This window comes from Scyliorhinus canicula, chromosome 5 (genome assembly GCF_902713615.1).
Source record: "Scyliorhinus canicula chromosome 5, sScyCan1.1, whole genome shotgun sequence".
NCBI lineage: Eukaryota > Metazoa > Chordata > Chondrichthyes > Carcharhiniformes > Scyliorhinidae > Scyliorhinus > Scyliorhinus canicula.
The window spans coordinates 214908393-214929077 of record NC_052150.1 but is presented as its reverse complement, the minus strand read 5'-3'; the positions used below and the strand labels follow the sequence as shown (position 1 = coordinate 214929077).

General features: G+C 50.1%; 1 protein-coding gene across 1 annotated transcript in view; it reads left to right on the top strand.

Annotated features, from left to right (window-relative positions):
• LOC119966568 (WD repeat-containing protein 48) overlaps positions 1-20685 on the top strand; it is a 162866-nt gene that overhangs the window by 26449 nt on the left and 115732 nt on the right. Inside the window, exon 2 of the mRNA XM_038798480.1 lies at positions 19772-19912. Within this exon, the coding sequence (XP_038654408.1) occupies positions 19772-19912 (141 nt within the window). The remainder of the gene's footprint in view (positions 1-19771; positions 19913-20685) is intronic.

The window sequence follows — 20685 nt, the reverse complement described above, 5'->3', positions numbered from 1 at the left end:
TATTGGCTATTCTCCAGTCCTCCGTGACACTACCTGAAGACAGTGAGGATCCAAAGATTTCCTCTGTAGCTTCCTTCAGTATTCTGGGGTAGATCCCATGAGGCCCTGGGGACTTATCTACCTTAATATTTTTCAAGACGCCCAACACCTCGTCTTTTTGGATCTCAATGTGACCCAGGCTATCTACACACCCTTCTCCAGACTCGACATCCATTTTTTTGTTCTTTTCTTTTTTTGTTAGAATTTACAGTGCAGGAGGCCATTCAGCCCATCGAGTGCACCGGCCCTTGGAAAGTGCATCCCACTTAAGGCAATGCCTCCATCCTTGCCCCATAGCCCAATCTAACCTTTTTTGGACACTAAGGTCAATTTATTATGGCCAATCCACCTAACCTGCACATCTTTGGACTGTGGGAGCAAACCGGAGCAGCCAGAGGAAACCCACGCAGACACTGGGAGAATGTGCAGATTCCCCACACACAGTGACCCAAGCCGTGAATCGAACCTGGGACCCTGGAGTCGCGAAGCAACTGTGCCAACCTCTATGCCTGACCCTCTTAAGGCGAACTTTATTTTCTCGAGGCTGAGAAACCCAGCCCTGTCGTTAACCCAAGTCTCTACACTCGGGGCTTCGAGTCCCTCCACATTAATAAAATCCGTCTCCGGGCTACTAGGGAGGCAAAGGCCAAGACGTCGGCCTCTTTCGCCCCCTGAACTCCCGGGTCTTCTGACACTCCAAAGATCGCTATCTCTGGACTCAGCATCACCCGTGTGTTAGGCACCTTGGACATTGCCCTCGCGAACCCTTGCCAGAACACTCTTAAGCTCCAGGCATGCCCAAAACATGTGGACATGGTTTGCAGGGCTGCCCTAGCACCTCATACAACTGTCTTCTACCCCAAAAAAGTGCTCATTCTCGCTGCCGTCATGTGAGCCCGGTGGACCACCTTAAAATGAATTAGACTGAGCCTGGCACATGATGAGGAATTAACCCTGCCCAGGACCTCTGCCCACAGACCCGCTTCCAACTCCTCACCTAGCTCCTCCTCCCACTTGTCCTTGAGCTCCTCCACCGGGGTTCCCTCCGTGTCCTGTAGTTCTGGTAGATATCTGACACCTTCCCCTCCCCCACCCAGGTGCCGGAGATCACCCTGTCCTGTATCCTCAGTGGCCGCAGCGTCGGAAATGCCACTACCTGTTTTTTCAGGAAGGCTCGTACTTGCAGATACTTAAAGGCGTTTCCTGGCGGCAGATTAAATTTGCCTTCAAACTGGGAAAGCTTCCGTCTGTGAACAGATCTCCCATCCTTCTGATGCCGGCCCTCTGCCAGGTCTGGAACCCACCATCCATCCTACCCGGGACAAACCTGTGGTTGTTGCATATCGGGGTCCAGACTGACACTCCTCCACTGTCCCCAGATCCACAGTGTCGCCACCACCACCGGACTTGTGGAGTAACGGGTCAGTGAGACCCATCGCCCACTTCCTAATCATAGCTATTTTGGCCGCCCAGTAGTAGTTGCGAAAGTTCGGCAGCGCCAAACCCCGCCCCGACTGCGCTCCAACAGCGATCTTACTCACGAGGTCTGAGTCGTCCACACAAAGCCAGTAATGATCCTATTCACCCGCTTAAAAATGGCCTTAGGGATGAAGATTGGGAGGCACTGAAAGACGAACAAAAATCTGGGGAGGACAGTCATTTTCATGGTCTGCACCCTCCCTGCCAGTGACAGCGGGAGCATGTCCCACCTTTTTTTTATTTTGAAAATAATTTTTATTGAAAAGATTTTTTACATGAAAATATTTACCCCACCTAACCATAGACTATTACAAAATATTCCCTCTTAACAAATATCCCCCCCCCGCCCGACCCCCCGCGCGCGCTGTCCCTCCCCCCCCCCCCCAAAAACAAACAAAGCAACAATTAACATCAAACATGAACTGCGAACAAATTTGCCCGCATTACAACCTTAAATAACCCACCACACCCGTTGTTGCCCCCCCCCCCCCCCCCCCCCCCCCGGTTGCTGCTGCTGCTGCGACCTCTGCACCCTATCTTTGAGCCAAAAAGTCGAGGAAAGGCTGCCACCGCCTGAAGAACCCTTGTACCGACCCTCTCAGGGCGAATTTGACCCTTTCCAACTGGATAAAGCTTGCCATGTCATTAATCCAAGTTTCCACGCTTGGAGGCCACGCGTCCTTCCACTGTATCAGTATCCTTCTTCGCGCAACTAGGGACGCAAAGGCCAGTACTCCGGCCTCTCTCGCCTCCTGTACCCCCGGCTCCACCCCAACCCCAAAGATCGCAAGTCCCCATCCTGGTTTGACCCTGGATCCCACCACCCTCGACACCGTCCTTGCCACCCCCTTCCAGAACTCCTCCAGTGCCGGACATGCCCAAAACATATGGACATGGTTCGCTGGACTTCCCGAACACCTGACACATCTGTCCTCACCCCCAAAGAACCGACTCATCCTTGTCCCCGTCATATGGGCTCTATGTAGCACCTTAAATTGAATGAGGCTAAGCCTCGCACACGAGGAGGAAGAATTAACCCTCTCCAGGGCATCAGCCCATGTCCCATCCTCTATCTGTTCTCCCAGCTCCCCCTCCCACTTGGCTTTCAGCTCCTCTACTGATGCCTCCTCCGCCTCCTGCATTACTTTGTAGATGTCCGATATCCTCCCCCCTCCGACCCAGACCCCCGAGAGCACCCTATCACTCGCCCCCCTACTGGGGAGCAAGGGAAACCCTTCCACCTGGCGTCTAGCAAATGTCTTCACCTGCAAATGTCTAAACATGTTTCCCGGGGGGAGCCCAAATTTCTCCTCCAGCTCTCTCAGGCTCGCAAACCTCCCATCTACAAACAGATCCTTCAGCTGCCTGATGCCCACCCTGTGCCAGCTCTGAAATCCCCCGTCCATGTTCCCCGGGATGAATCTATGGTTCCCTCTTAACGGTGCCTCCATCAGACCTCCCACTTCCCCCCTGTGTCGCCTCCACTGCCCCCAGATCTTGAGGGTGGCCGCCACCACCGGGCTCGTGGTGTACCTCGTGGGAGGGAGCGGCCATGGCGCCGTTACTAGGGCCCCCAGGCTTATGTTGCCACAGGACGCCCTCTCCATTCGTTTCCAAGCCGCCCCCTCCCCTTCCATCATCCACTTGCGCACCATCGATACATTTGCCGCCCAGTAATACCCCGAAAGATTGGGTAATGCCAGCCCTCCACTATCCCTACTCCGCTCCAAGAAGACCCTCCTCACCCTTGGGGTGCCGTGCGCCCACACGTAGCTCATGATGCTACTCGTCACCTTTTTGAAGAAGGCCCTAGGGAGGAAGATGGGCAAGCACTGAAATAAAAACAAAAACCTCGGGAGGACCGTCATTTTAACGGACTGCACTCTGCCCGCCAGCGACAGCGGCACCATGTCCCACCTTTTAAATTCCTCCTCCATCTGTTCCACCAGCCTGGAGAAGTTCAGCTTGTGGAGAGTCCCCCAGTTCCTTGCCACCTGCACCCCTAAATATCTAAAACTCTTTCCTGCTCTCTTAAACGGGAGTCTCCCGATTCCCTCTTCCTGGTCCCCTGGGTGTATCACAAATACCTCACTCTTACCCAAGTTTAGCTTGTACCCCGAAAAGTCCCCGAATTCTGCTAGCAGTTCCATCACCTCCGGCATTCCCCCTTCTGGGTCTGCCACGTATAGCAGCAGGTCGTCCGCGTATAGCGATACCCGGTGCTCCTCCCCGCCCCTTGTCAACCCTCTCCACCCCCCTGAGCCCCTCAGTGCCATCGCCAACGGTTCAATTGCCAGTGCGAAGAGCAGGGGGGACAAGGGGCACCCCTGTCTGGTCCCCCGGTGGAGCCCAAAATACTCCGATCTCCTACCATTCGTCACTACACTTGCCGTCGGGGCCGAATAGAGCAGCTTCACCCATTTAATAAATCCCTCCCCAAATCCAAACCGTTCCAGCGTCTCCCACAGGTACTTCCACTCCACCCTATCAAATGCTTTCTCCGCGTCCAATGCCACCACTATCTCCGCCTCACCCTCCACTGCCGGCATCATGATGACGTTTAGCAGTCTCCGCACGTTCGTATTAAGCTGCCGCCCTTTCACAAAACCCGTCTGGTCCTCGTGTATCACCCCTGGCACACAATCCTCTATCCTGGTAGCCAGGATCTTTGCCAGCAACTTGGCGTCTACATTCAGGAGCGAGATAGGCCTATATGACCCACACTGCACGGGGTCCTTGTCCCGCTTCAAGATCAGAGAGATCAGTGCCTGCGACATTGTCGGGGGCAGAGCCCCCCCCTCCCATGCCTCGTTGAAGGCTCGCACCAGCACAGGGCCCACCAAATCCGCATATTTTTTGTAAAATTCCACCGGGAACCCGTCTGGCCCCGGCGCCTTCCCCGACTGCATATGCCCAATCCCCTTGACTAGCTCCTCTAACCCTATCTGCGCCCCCAGCCCCTCTACCAGCTCCTCTTGGACCTTGGGGAACCTCAGTTTGTTCAAGAAGCCCTCCATCCCCCCCCCCCCCCCCCCCTCGTCGGCGGCTCTGACCGATACAGCTCCTTATAGAAGTCTCTGAAAACCCCATTTACTTCTGGCCCTTTCTGCACTATGTTCCCACCCCTCTCCCTCACTCCCCCAATTTCTCTAGCCGCATCCCGCTTGCGGAGCTGATGCGCCAACATCCTACTCGCCTTCTCCCCATACTCATAAATCGCGCCCTGCGCCCTTCTCCACTGTGTCTCCGCCTTTCTGGTGGTCAACAGGTCAAACTTAGCCTGCAAACTACGCCGTTCCCCCAACAGCCCCTCCTCTGGTGCCTCCGCATATTTCCTATCCACGTCCAGAAGCTCCCCCACCAGCCTCTCCCTCTCCTGTCTCTCCCTCCTTTCCCTATGTGCCCGTATGGAGATCAGCTCCCCCCGGATCACCGCCTTCAGGGCCTCCCATACCATCCCCACCTGCACCTGCCCCGTGTCATTAATGTCCAGATATCTTTCAATGCTCTTCCGGACCCTCTTATACACCTCCTCATCCGCCAGCAACCCCACATCCAGGCGCCACAGCGGACGCTGGTCTCGCACCTCCCCCATTTCCAAATCTACCCAGTGTGGCGCGTGGTCTGAGACCGCTATGGCCGAGTACTCCACTTCCCGTACTTTCGGGATCAGTCCCCTGCTCAATACAAAAAAGTCAATTCTAGAATTGACTCTGTGGACATGGGAGAAAAAGGAATACTCCCTCGCCCTCGGCCTCCCAAACCTCCAGGGGTCCACCCCTCCCATCTGCTCCATAAACCCCTTTAACACTTCTGCCGCTGCCGGCCTCCTACTCGTCCTTGAACTCGATCTGTCCAACACGGGGTCCAGCACTGTGTTGAAGTCCCCCCCCATGATCAGGCCCCCTGCCTCCAGGTCCGGAATGAGGCCCAGTAGGCGCCTCATGAAGCCAGCGTCGTCCCAGTTCGGGGCATACACGTTAACCATCACCACTTTCTCCCCCTGCAGCCTACCCTTCACCATGACATATCTACCCTCTTTATCCGCCACCACCTCCGCCGCCACGAACGACACCCTCTTCCCTACCAGGATCGCCACCCCCCGGTTCTTTACGTCCAGTCCTGAGTGGAACACCTGTCCCACCCACCCCCTTCTCAGGCGGACCTGGTCCGCCACCTTCAAATGGGTCTCTTGTAGCATTGCTACATCCGCCTTCAGTCCCTTCAAATGCGAGATTACTCTCGTTCTCTTGACCGGCCCATTCAGCCCCCTCACATTCCAAGTGATCAGCCGGGTCGAAGGGCAGCCCGCCCCTTTCCCCCGCCGACTAGCCATATCCTGTCTCCTGCTCGCCCCGAGTCAGCCCTCCCTTTCTGACCCGCTCCCCATGGCGATGGCGCCCCCCCCCCCCCCCCCCACCCCTCCAGTCCTCAACTTCTCCTCCCTGGCCTTTTCAGCAGCAACCCGGTGGCCCCCCCCTTCCCCCCTCCCCCTCCCCCCCCCCCCCACCCCCCTCCCCCCCCAGGCTAGGACCCTTCCTAGCCGCGATGCACCCTCCATAGTACTTCCGTAAGTCAGCTGGTTTACGCTGACCCGGCTGCCCCTGCCACACTCCGGCTCCTCCCGGCATGGGGGACGTCCCCCCCCTTACCACCCCTCCTTGACCCCGCTCCAGCGCGGGAAAGGGAGCCATTGCTGACCACGCCCCTTACTCCCACCCCCCTCCCTCCTCTGCCCCGTGCGCGGGAAACCAGAGGAAAGCCCGCGCTTTCGCCCTGCCCCTCCCCGCCCCTCCATCTTCAGTTCCACCCCCGTCCCCGATCTCACACCGATAACTACAAAACAACCAAAAACCCCACAAGAAACACATACCCCCGGCACTCCCCCCCCCACCCCGCCCTCCCAACATAACATTATAAATAACAGAAAAAAGAGAGAAAAAACTGGTATAGAGAACAAAAAGGGTCCAAAAATACTGCCAAGTGAAAATCCAACCAAAAGAAAGCCACGTGTCCAGCTTAAAGTACCAGAGCGGCAACGACCGCCAAGTATCCCCTGGTTCTAGTTCGAGTCCAGCTTTTCTTCCTGGACAAAGGCCCACGCCTCCTCCGGGGACTCGAAATAGTGGTGCTGGTCCTTATAGGTCACCCACAAGCGCGCTGGCTGCAGCATCCCGAATCTGATTCTCTTGGCATGCAGCACCGCCTTCGTCCGGTTGAACCGGGCCCGCCGCTTTGCCACCTCCGCACTCCAGTCCTGAAAGATCCTCACCGTCGAGTTCTCCCATTTGCTGCTCCTCTCTCTCTTGGCCCACCTCAGCACCCTCTCCCGGTCACTGAATCGCTGGAACCGAACCAGCACCGCCCTCGGGGGTTCGTTTGTTCTTGGCTTCCTGGCCATTACTCTGTAGGCCTCCTCCAATTCCAGGGGCGAAGGGACGGCCCCTGCCCCCATCAGTGAGCCCAGCATTTCTGCCACATACCCCTGGAGGTCCGACCCCTCCAGCCCTTCTGCCAGGCCCAGGATCCTCAGGTTTTTCCGCCTCATGCGGGTATCCATCTCCTCCAATCGGTTTTGCCATCTCAGGTGGAGTGCCTCGTGCACCTCCACCTTTCCCACGAGGACCGTGGCCTCCTCCTCCCTCACAGTCATCTCCTGCTGCAGCTCCCGAATTGACGCCTCTTGGGTCGCCTGTGCCCCCATCAGCCTGGTGGTCGTCGCGTTCATCGACTCCAGCAGCTCCACTTTCAGCTCCGTGAAGAAGCGCAGGAGAACGGCCTGCTGCTCCTCCGCCCATTTCCTCCAGTCCTCGGGTGCGCCGCCGGCCGCCATTTTGGATTTCTTCCCCCGCTTTTTTCGGGGAGCTGCTGCCGCTTTTTTTCCTGCCCCACTTCGAGTGACGACCATAAATTTTTCGGGGTTCTCCTCTGGGAACCTTCCCCCACCGGGAATTGCCGTTCCAGCGCCGTTAGGGGCCCTCCAATCGGCCCGAAAACACCTTCCTAACAGGAGCAGCCAATCGTGCGACTTAGCTGGTCATAGCCGCAACCGGAAGTCGTCCCACCTTTTAAAGTCCCCCTCCATTTGCTCCACCAACCGGGTCAGGTTGAGCCTGTGCAGGGAATCCCTTTTCCTGGCCACCTGTATACCCAGGTAACAAAAACTTTACCATCCTGAGCGGCGGCTCTTTCAGTCTCTCCACCTGCCCCTTGGCCTGGATCACAAACAACTCGCTCTTTCCCATGTTCAGCTTGTACTCTGAAAAACTACCGAAATCCCTCCGGATCCACAGAACCTCCCCCATCTCCTCCACAGGGTCCGAAATGTACAGGAGCAAATCATCCGCGTATAGCGAGACCCGATGTTCCACCCTCCTTCCCCTGAACCAGTTCCTCAAGGCTCTCAGCGCCATTGCTTGTGGTTCTTTGCTAGGGCAAATAGTAACGGGGAGAGGGAACACCCCTGCCTCATTCCCCGGTGAAGTTCGAAGTACCCCGACCTCAGCTGGTTTGTCCATACGCTTGCTACAGGTGCCTGGTACAGCAGTTTCACCCAGCCAATAAAGCCCTCACCAAACCAATAAAGCCCTCACCAAACCCGAACCTTCTCAGCGTTTCCCACAGGTACTCCCACTCTACCCGGTCAAAGGCTTTCTCTGCGTCCATCGCTGTTACCACCTCCGCCTCCCCTCCATCTGAGGGCATCATAATAATATTCAAAAGTCTCAGGACATTGGTATTGAGTTGTCTGCCTTTAACAAACCCAGTCTGGTCTTCCTTTATCACCCCGGGACACAATCCTCAATTCTTGTGGCCAGAATCTTAGCTAGCAATTTGGCATCCACGTTTAAAAGCGAAATCGGCCTGTATGACCCGGATCCTTCCTTCGTTTAAGAATGAGTGAGATCAAAGCCTGTGACATTGTTTGGGGAAGGGTTCCTTTCTCCCTAGCCTCATTGAAGGTCCTCATCAGGAGTGGGCTCAATATTTCCGAAAATCTCTTATACAATTCTGCCTGGTAACCGTCCAGCCCCAGGGCTTTACCTGATTGCATGCCCTCTATACCCTTGACAATTTCCTCCAATTCAATCGGGGCCCCCAGCCCCTCTACCAGGTCCTCTTCCACCTTTGGAAACCAAAACTGGTCCAAAAATTGCCTCATCCCTTTCGCTCCCGTCGGGGGCTCCGACTCGTATAGCTTACTATAAAACTCCTTAAAGACTCCGTTCAAGGGGCAGCACGGTGGCACAGTGGTTAGCATTGCTGCCTACGGCGCTGAGGACCTGGGTTCGAATCCCGGCCCTGGGTCACTGTCCGTGTGGAGTTTGCACATTCTCCCCTTGTCTGCGTGGGTTTCACCCCCACAACCCAAAGATGTGCAGGATAGGTAGATTGGCCACTCTAAATTGCCCCTTAATTGGAAAAAATAATTGGGTAATCTAAATTTTTTTTTATAAAAGACTCCGTTCATGCCCCCCTGGATCCAAGACCGTGTTACCCTCCTTATTCTGTACTCTCCCGATTTCTCTGGCCGCCTCCCTCTTTCGCAGTTGGTGTGCCAGCATTCTACTCCCTTTCTCCTCGTACTCATGGACTGCCCCCCCCCCCCCCTTGCCCTCCTCAGCTGTGCTACCCTTTCCCTGTGGTCAGCAGTTCAAACTCCGCCGCTCCCTTCGTAGCCCGCCTCGGGGGGGCTTCCGCATATCTCCTCCACCAGTCTTCTCCCTCTCTGCTCTTTCTCTCTTTTCCCTATGGGATCGAATTGAGATGAGTTCCCCTCTGACAACTGCCTTCAGAGCCTCCCAGACCGCTGCCGTTGCTACCTCACCCGTATCATTTGTTTCAAGGTATCGTTTGTTTCCAGGTAATCCTGGATGTTCCTGCTAATTCGCCCACAAACCTCTTCGTCCGCCAGCAGCCCCACATCCAGTCTCCAGAGTGGGCGCTACCCTCTCTCCTCACTAAGCCGCAGGTCCGCCCAGTGCGGGGCATGGTCCGAGACTGTGATTGCGGAGTATTCTGTCCCCCGCCACCTTTGGGATTAACGCCCTGCTCAAGACAAAGAAGTCTATGCGGGAATAAACCTTATGAACGTGGGAGAAAAAAGAGAACTCCTTCGCTCTCGGCCGCACGAACCCCCAGGGATTCTTCCCCCCCCCCCCCAAAACAGATCAGAATTGCTAACCCCCAACCCTTAATTGGTACCCCAAATTGATACCTCCGCTGTGAGCAAAGCAGCATTCCCCCCCCCCCCCCCCCAAAAAGCCCCACGACCCAAAACCCCCCGCCAAGCACCAGCTGGGCACTTGCTCACCCCCCACTACGATCCCGAGAGTCAGCTGACCCATGCTGACCCCGGCAGCTCCCACCCCTGGCGCCGATCAGACTGTCACCTCATTGTCTGGACCGTCCAGCTCCAGGGAATACCCCCGTCCCTATCAGCGTCTCCAGCATCCTGGACACAAATGCTCCTGCATCTGACCTCTCCACACTTCGGTGAGGCCCACAATTCTCAAGTTCTGTCTCCTGGACCTGTTTCCTAGGGCCTCCAGCCTCTCTTGCCAATGCTTGTGGAGGTCATCCTGCGCATCCACCTTAAGGGCCAATACAACCAACTCGTCCTCATGGTCGGATAGCTTTATCTCCATCTCCTTAATCGCTTTCCCTTGTGTTGCCTGAGTTGCGATCATTTGGTCTATTGATGTCTTCATCGGGGCCAGCATGTCCTTTTTAAGATCACCAAAGCAGCCCCTAAGGAACTCCTGTTGTTCCTGTGCCCACAGCGCCCATGCACCCTGGCCTATACCAGCCGCCATGCCGTGCCTCGCGCCCTCTCCGCATGCTTCTGCCTGCTGGGACTTAAAAGCTTCACCTGGCCACTCCTGGTCCAGCTATCCATACAACAGAGAGGGAATCCTTCTGGCTGTGTTCGCTTCACCAATCTGCCCCAAAAAGTCCGTGAAAACTCCTGAAAAATGTCAGAGAGTCCGTTCTAGACGGGAGCCGCTGAATGCGCAGCCTACTCCTTCATGGTTGCCACCGGACGTCTCGTCACCACTTCTTCAATGGCCGTGGCAAGATCTTTTCACAGTTGTTCCCTCTGCTGCTGGAATTCAGCTTTAATAAAGGCCCTCAAGTCAGCTTGAATCCTTTAAGCTTCCCCTACCCCGCCTGCTTGCTGGAAGAGGCTTTTGTCTTTGCTGCAGCTCCAGCCAAATCTTTCACTGTTTCTGCCGGGTCTGGTAACCAAGAGACATACCATTCCTGGGGGAAGTACTCCTCCAACATTCACCTACATCTTCTCATCAAAATTCCACCCTGTATTTATTAAAAAAGAGCTCTTTTCTGTAACCTTGGGCAGTAGCTGCCTTTTGTGTGACCACTTACTCCATGGAACACACCGAAAGTCGAAGAAGGATTACTTCATTCAAACGGTTGTGACTCTTTGGAATTCGCGGAGGGTTGTGGCTGCTTTATCGTTGAATATCCCTGGTTAAAGCTGGGATAGAGAGATTTTTGGTCTGGAATGGGTGGGAAAGTGGAGTTGAAGCCCAAAATCAGCCATGATCACATTGCATGGCGCAGCAGGTCAGCCATAATCACATTGAATGGTGGAGCAGGCTCAATGGCCCTTGTGGTCTTCTCCTGCCAGTATTTCTAATGTTTGGAAAATCACTTATGTAATTTTCCCAATTTTGGAACATGGTCATCCCCACCACGCCCAGAGCAATCAAACCACTCAGAAATTTGAAAAATTCAAACCCTTAAGATGCAGGATGGAAAGGTACTGGTCTCATCCATATTCCTTACCTCAATGAAGTACTTAAATGATGAAATTCATATAGACTTCAGTGCCTGTCATGTCGGAATAGTGTATTTAATTTGTAATTTTAATATAACTTCAATTCAACGCTAACCGTTTAACATCCCTGTTACCTGCCAAATTTTTTTTTGGATCAGATTATCATCTGATTACTTACATAAAAATCTTAATGTACAGACTGTTACTCCAATTCAGCCATCGGGCTGTTAATGTGCTTCTTCAATTAAGTGCCATTATTGTAGAATCATAGAATAATTACACCACAGAAGGAGGCCATTCAGCTTGTTGTCTCTGCTGGCCCTCTGAAGGTCCCTGCCTCCAACGTGCTGTCATACAGTGCATCCAGATCGTAACTATTTGCTATGGTAAAATAAATTTCCTCATGTTGCCATTTCTTCTTTTGCCAATTATCTTAAATCTGTAGTTGATAATATAAGCCTAAATGTAAAATATACATGTATTATGTTCTAACCTTTTAAATCAGCCTTGTATATTAATTCAATTGTACCTACAGCAAATGGATAACCAAGGATTTTATTTGGATTGAATATCATAGAATCATGGAACAGTGCAGAAGGAGGTCATTCGGCCCATCGAGTCTGCACCATCCCTTGGAAAGCGCAACCTACCTAAGCCCACACTTCCACCCCATCCCTGTAACCCAGTACCCCACCTAACCTTTTTTCTTGGACACGAATGGCAATTTAGCATGGCCAATCCTCCTAACCGGCACATCTTTGGACTGAATCTTTCACAAGTGTATCATTCTATTTGAGCGATACAAGGTGTAGGTAAAGTTAGGCTTCAAAAATGTGTGTGGCCGCAAATTATTTACCATGAGATTCTTTATAATTCATCTCTGGTCAAATTATTTAACACCAATTCATAAAGGAACAAATAGACTTACAAATTAGTATTAAGAGTAGGCCACTCGGCCCCTCAAATCTGCTCCGCCATTCAATAAGAGCATGGATGATATGATTGTGACGTCAGGGCAGCACGGTGGCGCAGTGGGTTAGCCCTGCAGCCTCATGGCTCCGAGGTCCCAGGTTCGATCCCGGCTCTGGGCACTAGAGTTTGCACATTCTCCCCGTGTTTGCGTGGCTTTCGCCTCCATAACCCAAAGATGTGCAGTTAGGTGGATTGGCCTTGCTAAATTGCCCTTTGGTGTCCAAAGATGTGTAGATTAGGTAGTGTTACGAGGATTGGGCAGAGGAGTGGGCCTAGGTAGGATCATTTTCGGAGGGTCAGTGCAGACTCAATAGGCCAAATGGCCTCCTGCATTGTAGGGATTCTATGGATTTTGATATGCTGCTTCTCTATTCTTCCTGCCAATGTGAACAAGTTCACATGTGGTATTGTGCGAAGCAAATAATGGCATGATGGGAAAACTAGTCAAGTCTTCTTGGTACAATTGAATTTAAACTGACTTCACATAACCTAAGGCACAGATACAAATACACAGATACAAACAGCCAAGGTCAACTTGACCTGAGAACTGGCTGACTCTGAAACTCTAGGATAAGGCGTGTTCGTCATGAGACTAGAGCAGTCTCAATACATACCAAGCTAAAAAACTGTCTCTTCCTGTACGTAAACAAATTTGTCCATTTCTTAAAACAAAGACAAGATAATGATATGAGACCCCAGTCCCCTAAAGGTCAGCAAGGTGACGCCATTGTAATGATTATTACTTATGTTTTACTTTCGATCAAATTCCTGACCAAGCTGTATTCATGTTATCTTGATCCTATAATGTATAAAAATCGTCTTATTCTTCTGAGATTGCAGACTTGGGACGGACTCAGCAGTTTGTACTTGACTGCCTTCTGACTTCAAGTCTCAGCCATTACTGCTAGCAGTTCTAATTCGTAAATAAAGTTCAGTTTTGCTTACCTAATGAATGCTATTTGAATTTCTCTATCACAGTACAGACGCGGGGAAAATATTGACTACGACACACACCTCCCACAGTGTACTCCCATCTGCCAATTTTTTTAGCCACATGCTTAACCTATCTATTTCATTTTCTAAATTTAGAGTACTCAATTGTTTTTTTTCAATTAAGGTGCAATTTAGCATTGCCAATTCACCTACCTTGCGAATCTTTGGGTTGTGGGGGTGCGACCCACACAGACTTGGGCAGAATGTGCAAACTCCACACACACTGACTCGGGGCTGGGATCGAACCCGGATCCTCGGTGCCGTGAGGCAGCAGTGCTAACCACTGTGCCACCCTGTCGCCTGTTTAACCTTGCTTTGTTCCTTTGCAGACTCACTATGTCTTCACAACTTGCTTTCCTATCCACCTTTGTGCCATCAGCAAATTCAGCTCCCGTACTTGTTGTCTCTTCACCCAAGTCACTGATAGAAATTGTAAATAGTTGAGGTCCCAGCATTGATCCCTGTGGCACTCTTATCCCATCTTGCCAATCTAAAAAAGACTCATCTAGCACTATTCTCTGGTTCCTGTTAGATAATAAACATAGAAGGCATTGTGTAAGCACACAAGTTTGGGGGCACTGATAACGGCATCTATGCCATTCTCGCCGGCCCAGTACTCCACAAGCCCGGTTGTAGTGCCGAGTCTGGGGGCAGGGGAGGATATGTAGGAGAGCGGAGGGAGCATCAGTCTGGGCCCCGATTTACAACAACCATCAGTTTGTGCTGGGAAGACTGGATGGAGTGTTTCGGAGATGGCAAAGTGTAGGAATTGAGAGAATGGGAGATCTATTTATTGACGGGAGCTTCCCTAGCTTGGAAGGATTTGGAGGAGAAATTTGAACTGCCTGCAGGGAATGGGTTTAGATATCTGCAAGTACGGGATTTTCTGAGAAGGCAGATTCCGACCTTCCCACTTTTGCCACCACAGGTTAGTTTCCAGAACATGGGTGGGAGAGGGGAAGGTATCATATATCTACAAAGAACTTATGGAGTCGGAGGAAACTCGGATAGAGGAACTAAAGGGCGAGTGGGAAGATGAGCTAGGGGGAGAGATAGAAGTGGGTCTGTGGGCTGATGCCCTAAGCAGAGTTGATACCTCCTCATCGTGTGCCAGGCTCAGCCTGATACAATTTAAGGTAGTCCACTGGGCACACATGACGGTTGAGCATGTTCTTCGAGGTAGAGGACAGGTGTGCGTGGTGCGCGGGAGGTCCAGCAAACCATGTTGATACGTTTTGGGCATGCCTGAAGCTTGGAGGGCTTTGGCAGGGTTTTGCTGAGGCTATGTCCACAGCACTTAAAACACGGGTGGTGGCGATCTTTGGAGTGTCGGAAGAGCTGGGAGTCCAGGGGGCGAAAAAGGCTGACATTTTGGCCTTTGCCTCCCTGGTAACCCGGAGACGGATTCTGTTAACGTGGAGGGACTGGAAGCCCCCGAAATTCGACCTGGGTGAGTGACATGGCTGGCTTTCTCAGTCTCAAGAAAATAAAGTTCGCCCGAAGAGGGTCAATGTTAGGGTTCGTCCGGAGGTGGCAGCCGTTCGTCGATTTTCTCAGAGAAAATTAAAATGTTGGCAGAAGCAGATATCTAGCGGGGGGAGGGAGGGAGGTTAGGCTATTGTTTCATTGGAGGTGCGAAGAAAGTGATAGGGATGGAAATGTTTTGTGTACCATGTTTATGTTGCTGTTATCGTTATTATAAAAACTACAAATACCCAAATAAACTTTTCAAAAGAAAAGATAATAAAAATAGAAATTAGAAGCAGTAGGAGGCCATTTGGCCCTTCGAGCCTGCTCTACCATTCATTATGATCATGGCTGATCATGAAGTGTAATACCCTTCCAAATCTGTGACCTCTGCCACCTTGAAGGATGAGGGCAGCAGATGCCTGGGAACACCACCACCTACGTTCCCCTCTAAGTCACACCCCATGCTGATTTGGGACTCCATCACTGTACCTACTTTGCTGTCACTCGTTCAAAATCCTAGAACTCCTTTGCTATTAGCACAGTAGGTGTACTTGCGGCACATGGACCACAACGGTTCAGGAAAGTGACACCCACCACTCTCTTGAGGGCAATTCGGAATGGGCAATAAAAGCAGGCATTGCCAACAATGTTCACGTTCAAGAAGAAAAATGAGAAATAAGTTGCCACACAAGTTTTAAAAACCTAAAATGAAATGAAAATCGCTTATTGTCACGAGTAGGCTTCAATGAAGTTACTGTGAAAAGCCCCTAGTCGCCACATTCCGGCGCCTGTCCGGGGAGGCTGGTACGGGAATCGATCCGCGCTGCTGGCCTGCTTGGTCGGCTTAAAAAGCCAGCGATTTAGCCGAGTGAGCTAAACCAGCCCCTGAACATGCAGGGGTGGCACAGTGGTCAGCACTGCTGCCTCACAGCGCCAGAGATCCAGGTTCGATTCTGACCTCGGGTGACTGTGCGGAGTCTGCACATTCTCCCTGTGTCTGCGTGGACTTCCTCCGGGTGCCATGGTTTCCTAAAGATGTGTAGGTTAGGTGGATTGGCCATGCTAAATTGCCTCTAGGTAGGGTTACCGGGGGGGGGGGGGGGGGGGGGGGGGGGGTTGTGCCTAGGTGGGGCGCTCTGGCAGAGGGTTGGTGCAGGCTCGATGAGCCGAATGGCCTCTTTCTGCTCTGTAGGGATTCTATGATTCTAAGTCTGTTAGATGCCATTAGCTGTCCAGCTGCACCAAATAATAAGTGCATTCTTTCCAAACCTGGCCCCCATGCTTTATGGTTCACATTCTGACCGGCTGATTTTCACACATTGCTGATAACACCGCATCTTCCTTCAAGTACTGGTACCCAATGTGCTGTCTGAGAGAGACCCCCTACTCCAATAACCAGTGTAGAGTTGGGTTTCTCACTATTCCAGTTTTATCAGACACTTGGTGTTTTTGAAAATAAATTTCTAATTTAAGCATACTAGAAGTAATCGGGGTGAAATAGTTTGATTGGATAGATTGGACGAGTTTCTACTTTGTAAAAGTGTGTGCTTATTTAATCTGTTAACTGTTGCAGGAGAAAATCTTTTTATTTTTTAAAATAATTTTGACAGTGTTACAATTTCTTTTTAATAAATTTAATAATTATTATTATTGTACATTCGTATAACATTATTTGCACATTAGTATAAACAGATAATTTCTTCATTTACATTTTTTTTAATTCGCTCATGGGATGTGGGCATTGTTGGCTGGGTCAGCATTTATTGCCCATCCCTGAAGGCATCTTAAAGGCAACCACATTGCTGTGGCTCTGGGGTCACATGTAGGCCAGATCAGGTAAGGCCAACAGTTTACACATTAGTGAACCAGATGGGATTTTACGACAATTATTTAATGGTCGTCATTGAGACTTTTAATTCCAGATATTTTCTAATGAATTCAGATATCACTGTCTGCCATGGTGGGATTCGAATTGGGGTTCCCAGAGCATCGAATGGCCTCCTTCTGCACTGTAAATTCTATTCTACTCTATGACTCTGGGTCTCTGTATTAGTTGTCCAGCGACAATACCGCTTTGCCACTGCCTTTCCTAAATGGGGGGGGGGGGGGGGGGGGTTACTTGCTCTTAAGCATTGCTATCTTTTCCTAATAATTTTATTATAACTTAAAATATCATCCTGCAGGACATGAAAACATTTCTAAGGAATGAAAATGTTTTTCCTGTGACTAGTTGTATTTTGAATCTCTGCCGGAAACTGAAGCTTGACAGCTTTCGGCATGTCTGCTGCGGTTGGTGAATGTGCTAGCTGTGCACTCTGGCTCTGCGTTTGAACAAAAACTTAATGCAACAGCCATTCAGATAAGAACTGAAAGGCAAGAAAATTGATGCAAATTTAAGATGGCACATTTTAACAGTCGTGAAGCAGTATTGTACATTTTATCAGTGGCAAATTTAGGTGGCTACTAGTTACTCCCATGTCTATTCCAAATTTGGATCATCATGTTTTTATTTATGTGAACATGAATGGGTGAAACATGGAATGAAAATGGGGAATGAAGTGAACTGCACAATCTGAATGCAATCTCATTCAATCAAGGTGTGGACAACTGCAAGTCTCTCCTGAATTGACTCTTTGGTGCATGAAGAATCTTGGATACTTAACTGCTTATATAGGGGAATAAGAGTATCTTCATGAAACGATACAGTGGCACTGGGGCTAGCACTGCTGCCTCACAGCGCCAGGCCCCAGGTTTAATTCTGGCCTTGGATGACTGTGTGGATTTTGCACGTTCTCCCGTGTCTGTGTGGGTTTCTTCCGGGTGCTCCGTTCTTCCCACAGTCCAAAGATGTGCAGGTTAGGTGGATTGACCATGCTAAATTGCCCCTTAGTGTCCAAAAAAAGATGTGCAGGTTGGTTTGGGTTATGGGGTTACAGAGACGGGCAGAGGAGTGGGCATAGTAGGATGCTCTCTGGGGCTTGGTGCAGACTCGATGGGCCAAATGGCCTCCTGCACCTTCTGGGTTCTGAAAATTTCCATGAGACCACTCTTGAGAATGCAGCTACCAAGCTGCTCATAGTCTTGCCCAACTTTATAGGGAAGCAGTAAGCCAGATTCCCTTTTTCCACAATGCTGTAATGCACGTGACCAGTAGACCAGTGTGCTGTACTAGTGAACTATGTTTCCCATCTCACAATTCATAATTTCAACCAAGTTTTTGTTGCCTCTCCGAGCTTGCCCATCGTGACACACCGTCCACTCCTTTTATTTTAGCGTTTCTTTCCACTGGTAACAATTTGTCCATAAAGTAAATTTTATAACACCAGTTGCCGTTGTTGAATAATGTTTATCACTACTTTTGCTGGTAATATTTCTTACTAAATTGTTTGTCATATCTGTACTTGGATGTAAAGGTTGCTGTGTGCTGATTGTAGAAGATAGTACGCTTTTGACTGCTTAAACCCTAGCATCGCACATTTGAGTTTCCATAAGCCTTGCCTATTGCTAATCCTTTGTTAGAATTCCTTGTACTTTGAGTGAGGTGTGTCTGTATAGGTATTAGTTGTATGTACGACATACCTTGCAAATAAAATATCTACCTGCATGGATTGCGTGGTTTAGGTATATTTGAGTTTTCATTTGGGATGCAATGCACGGCAGTTGTTCAAGAGCAAAGTATTACTTGCCTGTACTGAACTAAGCTGCTGAATCTGTTGACCTAGTCACACGTTTATCTGACCTACCCTCCTATTTCTATACTCACTTGCCCGTGGCACAGGAAGCAATCCTGATATCACAACACTTGAAGTCTTGTTTTTTTAACCTACCTTGAAACTCCCTAAATTCACATTGCAGGACCTCATCCCTTTTTCTACCTACGTCATTTGTACCAACATATATTCGGGCCTCTGGCTGATCACCTCCCATTTCAGAATGCCCTGTAGCCGCTCCGTGACATCTTGACCCTGGCACTAGGGAGGCAACATGCCATTCTGGAGTCGTGCTCGTGGTCACAGAAGCGCCTGTCAGTTCTCCTTGCTCTTGAATCCCCTGCCACTTTTGCTCGCTCTGTCATTTGCCTGCCTCGCCCCCTTGCTCTGCCTTGTGGTCACCGATTCCCTTCCTGCCTGTGGAGTCTAGCCTGCAGTGTGACCACCTCTGCAGACATGCTATCCATGATACTCTGCTTCATGGGTGCTCCACGGTGTCCTCAGGCACTGCTCCAGCTCTGAAACTCTGGTTTCCAGGAACTGCAGCTGGAGATACTTCCTGCACACATGCTGGCCTTGAGAACTGGAAACATTTCTGGTCTCCCATATGGAGCAAGAGGAGCAGACCACGGCTTAAACTCTTGCCTTGCCATACTCCTTTAAGTTAAATTTATCCTTTTACTATCAAATAGTAGTAATTAGTATTCAATTTCAAATGGTATAAACTAGTATTAATTAATACTAACTAGGGCCCTTCTTCTTTGCTCCTTAATATTATAGAATATATAACTGTACTCACCCAATCAGCTGTTTTGCTTTCCTGGTTCTGCTCTCCGATTCACTTTTTCTTCCTTTATCCTTCTTTGTTCCCTAACTTATTTTATTTAGTTATTTAAGTTTCAGCTCTTGAAATCTGAAGAGATTCTGGCGGGTTCTTGTACGTGAAGTATAGTAGGTATGGACAAATTGTCTTTGAGCAGTGTGAACCTCCTATTTTGTGGTCAGGTCCCAGTGCCTGGTTTGGTTTGGCAACAACTGACATAGACTGACTTTGCTGGAAATTTTATGTCACTCAACAAATGATCAAAATGGGAGGGCATTCTTACAAGTAGCTGTAATGTGGAGAAATTTAAAAACCTGGTTATTGCAGCTTAATTTAACCACAAACAATTGTATTTGTTCCTCTTAAGTAGTCACTACACAATTCAGCCTGTCTGACGGATTTCTTGTATTTTTATTTTATTATGTTGTGACACGACTCTTGTGGCAATGTTATTAATGGCTGATTTTTTTTCTCTCACTTTAGGTGTCTTACGTTATTCGAGATGAAGTCGAGAAATACAATCGGAATGGCGTTAATGCACTTCAGCTCGATCCCACGTTAAACAGACTGTTCACAGCTGGTCGAGATTCAATTATCAGGATATGGAGCGTCAACCAACACAAGGTGAGAAATTTTAACCCCATGGGTGAGATTTTCCGGTTCTGCCGACTAGCGCACTCCCGCAATGGGTTTCCCAGCAGCATGGGGTAGAGTCAGTGGGAAGTCCCATTGACGGCAGCAGGATCAGAAGATCCCACCGCTGGCTAACGGCAGGCCGGCTCCCGCTGCTGAGAAACAGGGAGGCTAGAGAATCTCGCCCAATATCTTTGGCTCCTCACGCGGAGTACTAAAATCTGCAATGTCAATATTTATTTCTGAATTGGCATGAGGGAAATGTTAGAGACTGATTCAGGAATGTAAATTGCAAGCAAATGGAGCTCCCAACACCCTGAAGATATTTTCCTGACATAGCGCTGAAATTATAATCCTTCAATCTTTTGGGATCTATATTAACTTCATCTGTGACCTCCGAGGTTTGTGGAAAATTCATTGAAATTAAATGAATGAAAATCGCTTATTGTCACGAGTAGGCTTCAATGAAGTTACTGTGAAAAGCCCCTAGTCGCCACATTATGGCGCCTGTCCGGGGAGGCTGGTACAGGAATTGAACCGTGCTGCTGGCCTGCTTGGTCTGCTTTAAAAGCCAGCGATTTAGCTGAGTGAGCTAAACCAGCCCCTCCCATTCAACATCAGGAACTATTGTATTTTTCCAAAGCTTTTCCAAAACTTGAAGAAGCACTAAAGTAATTTCAGGGTCTTAGTGATGGAGACAGAAATGTGGTGTTTTTTGTTCTGGATAAGCAACCTATAGGTCAAATTCCACAATTGGTTGTTTT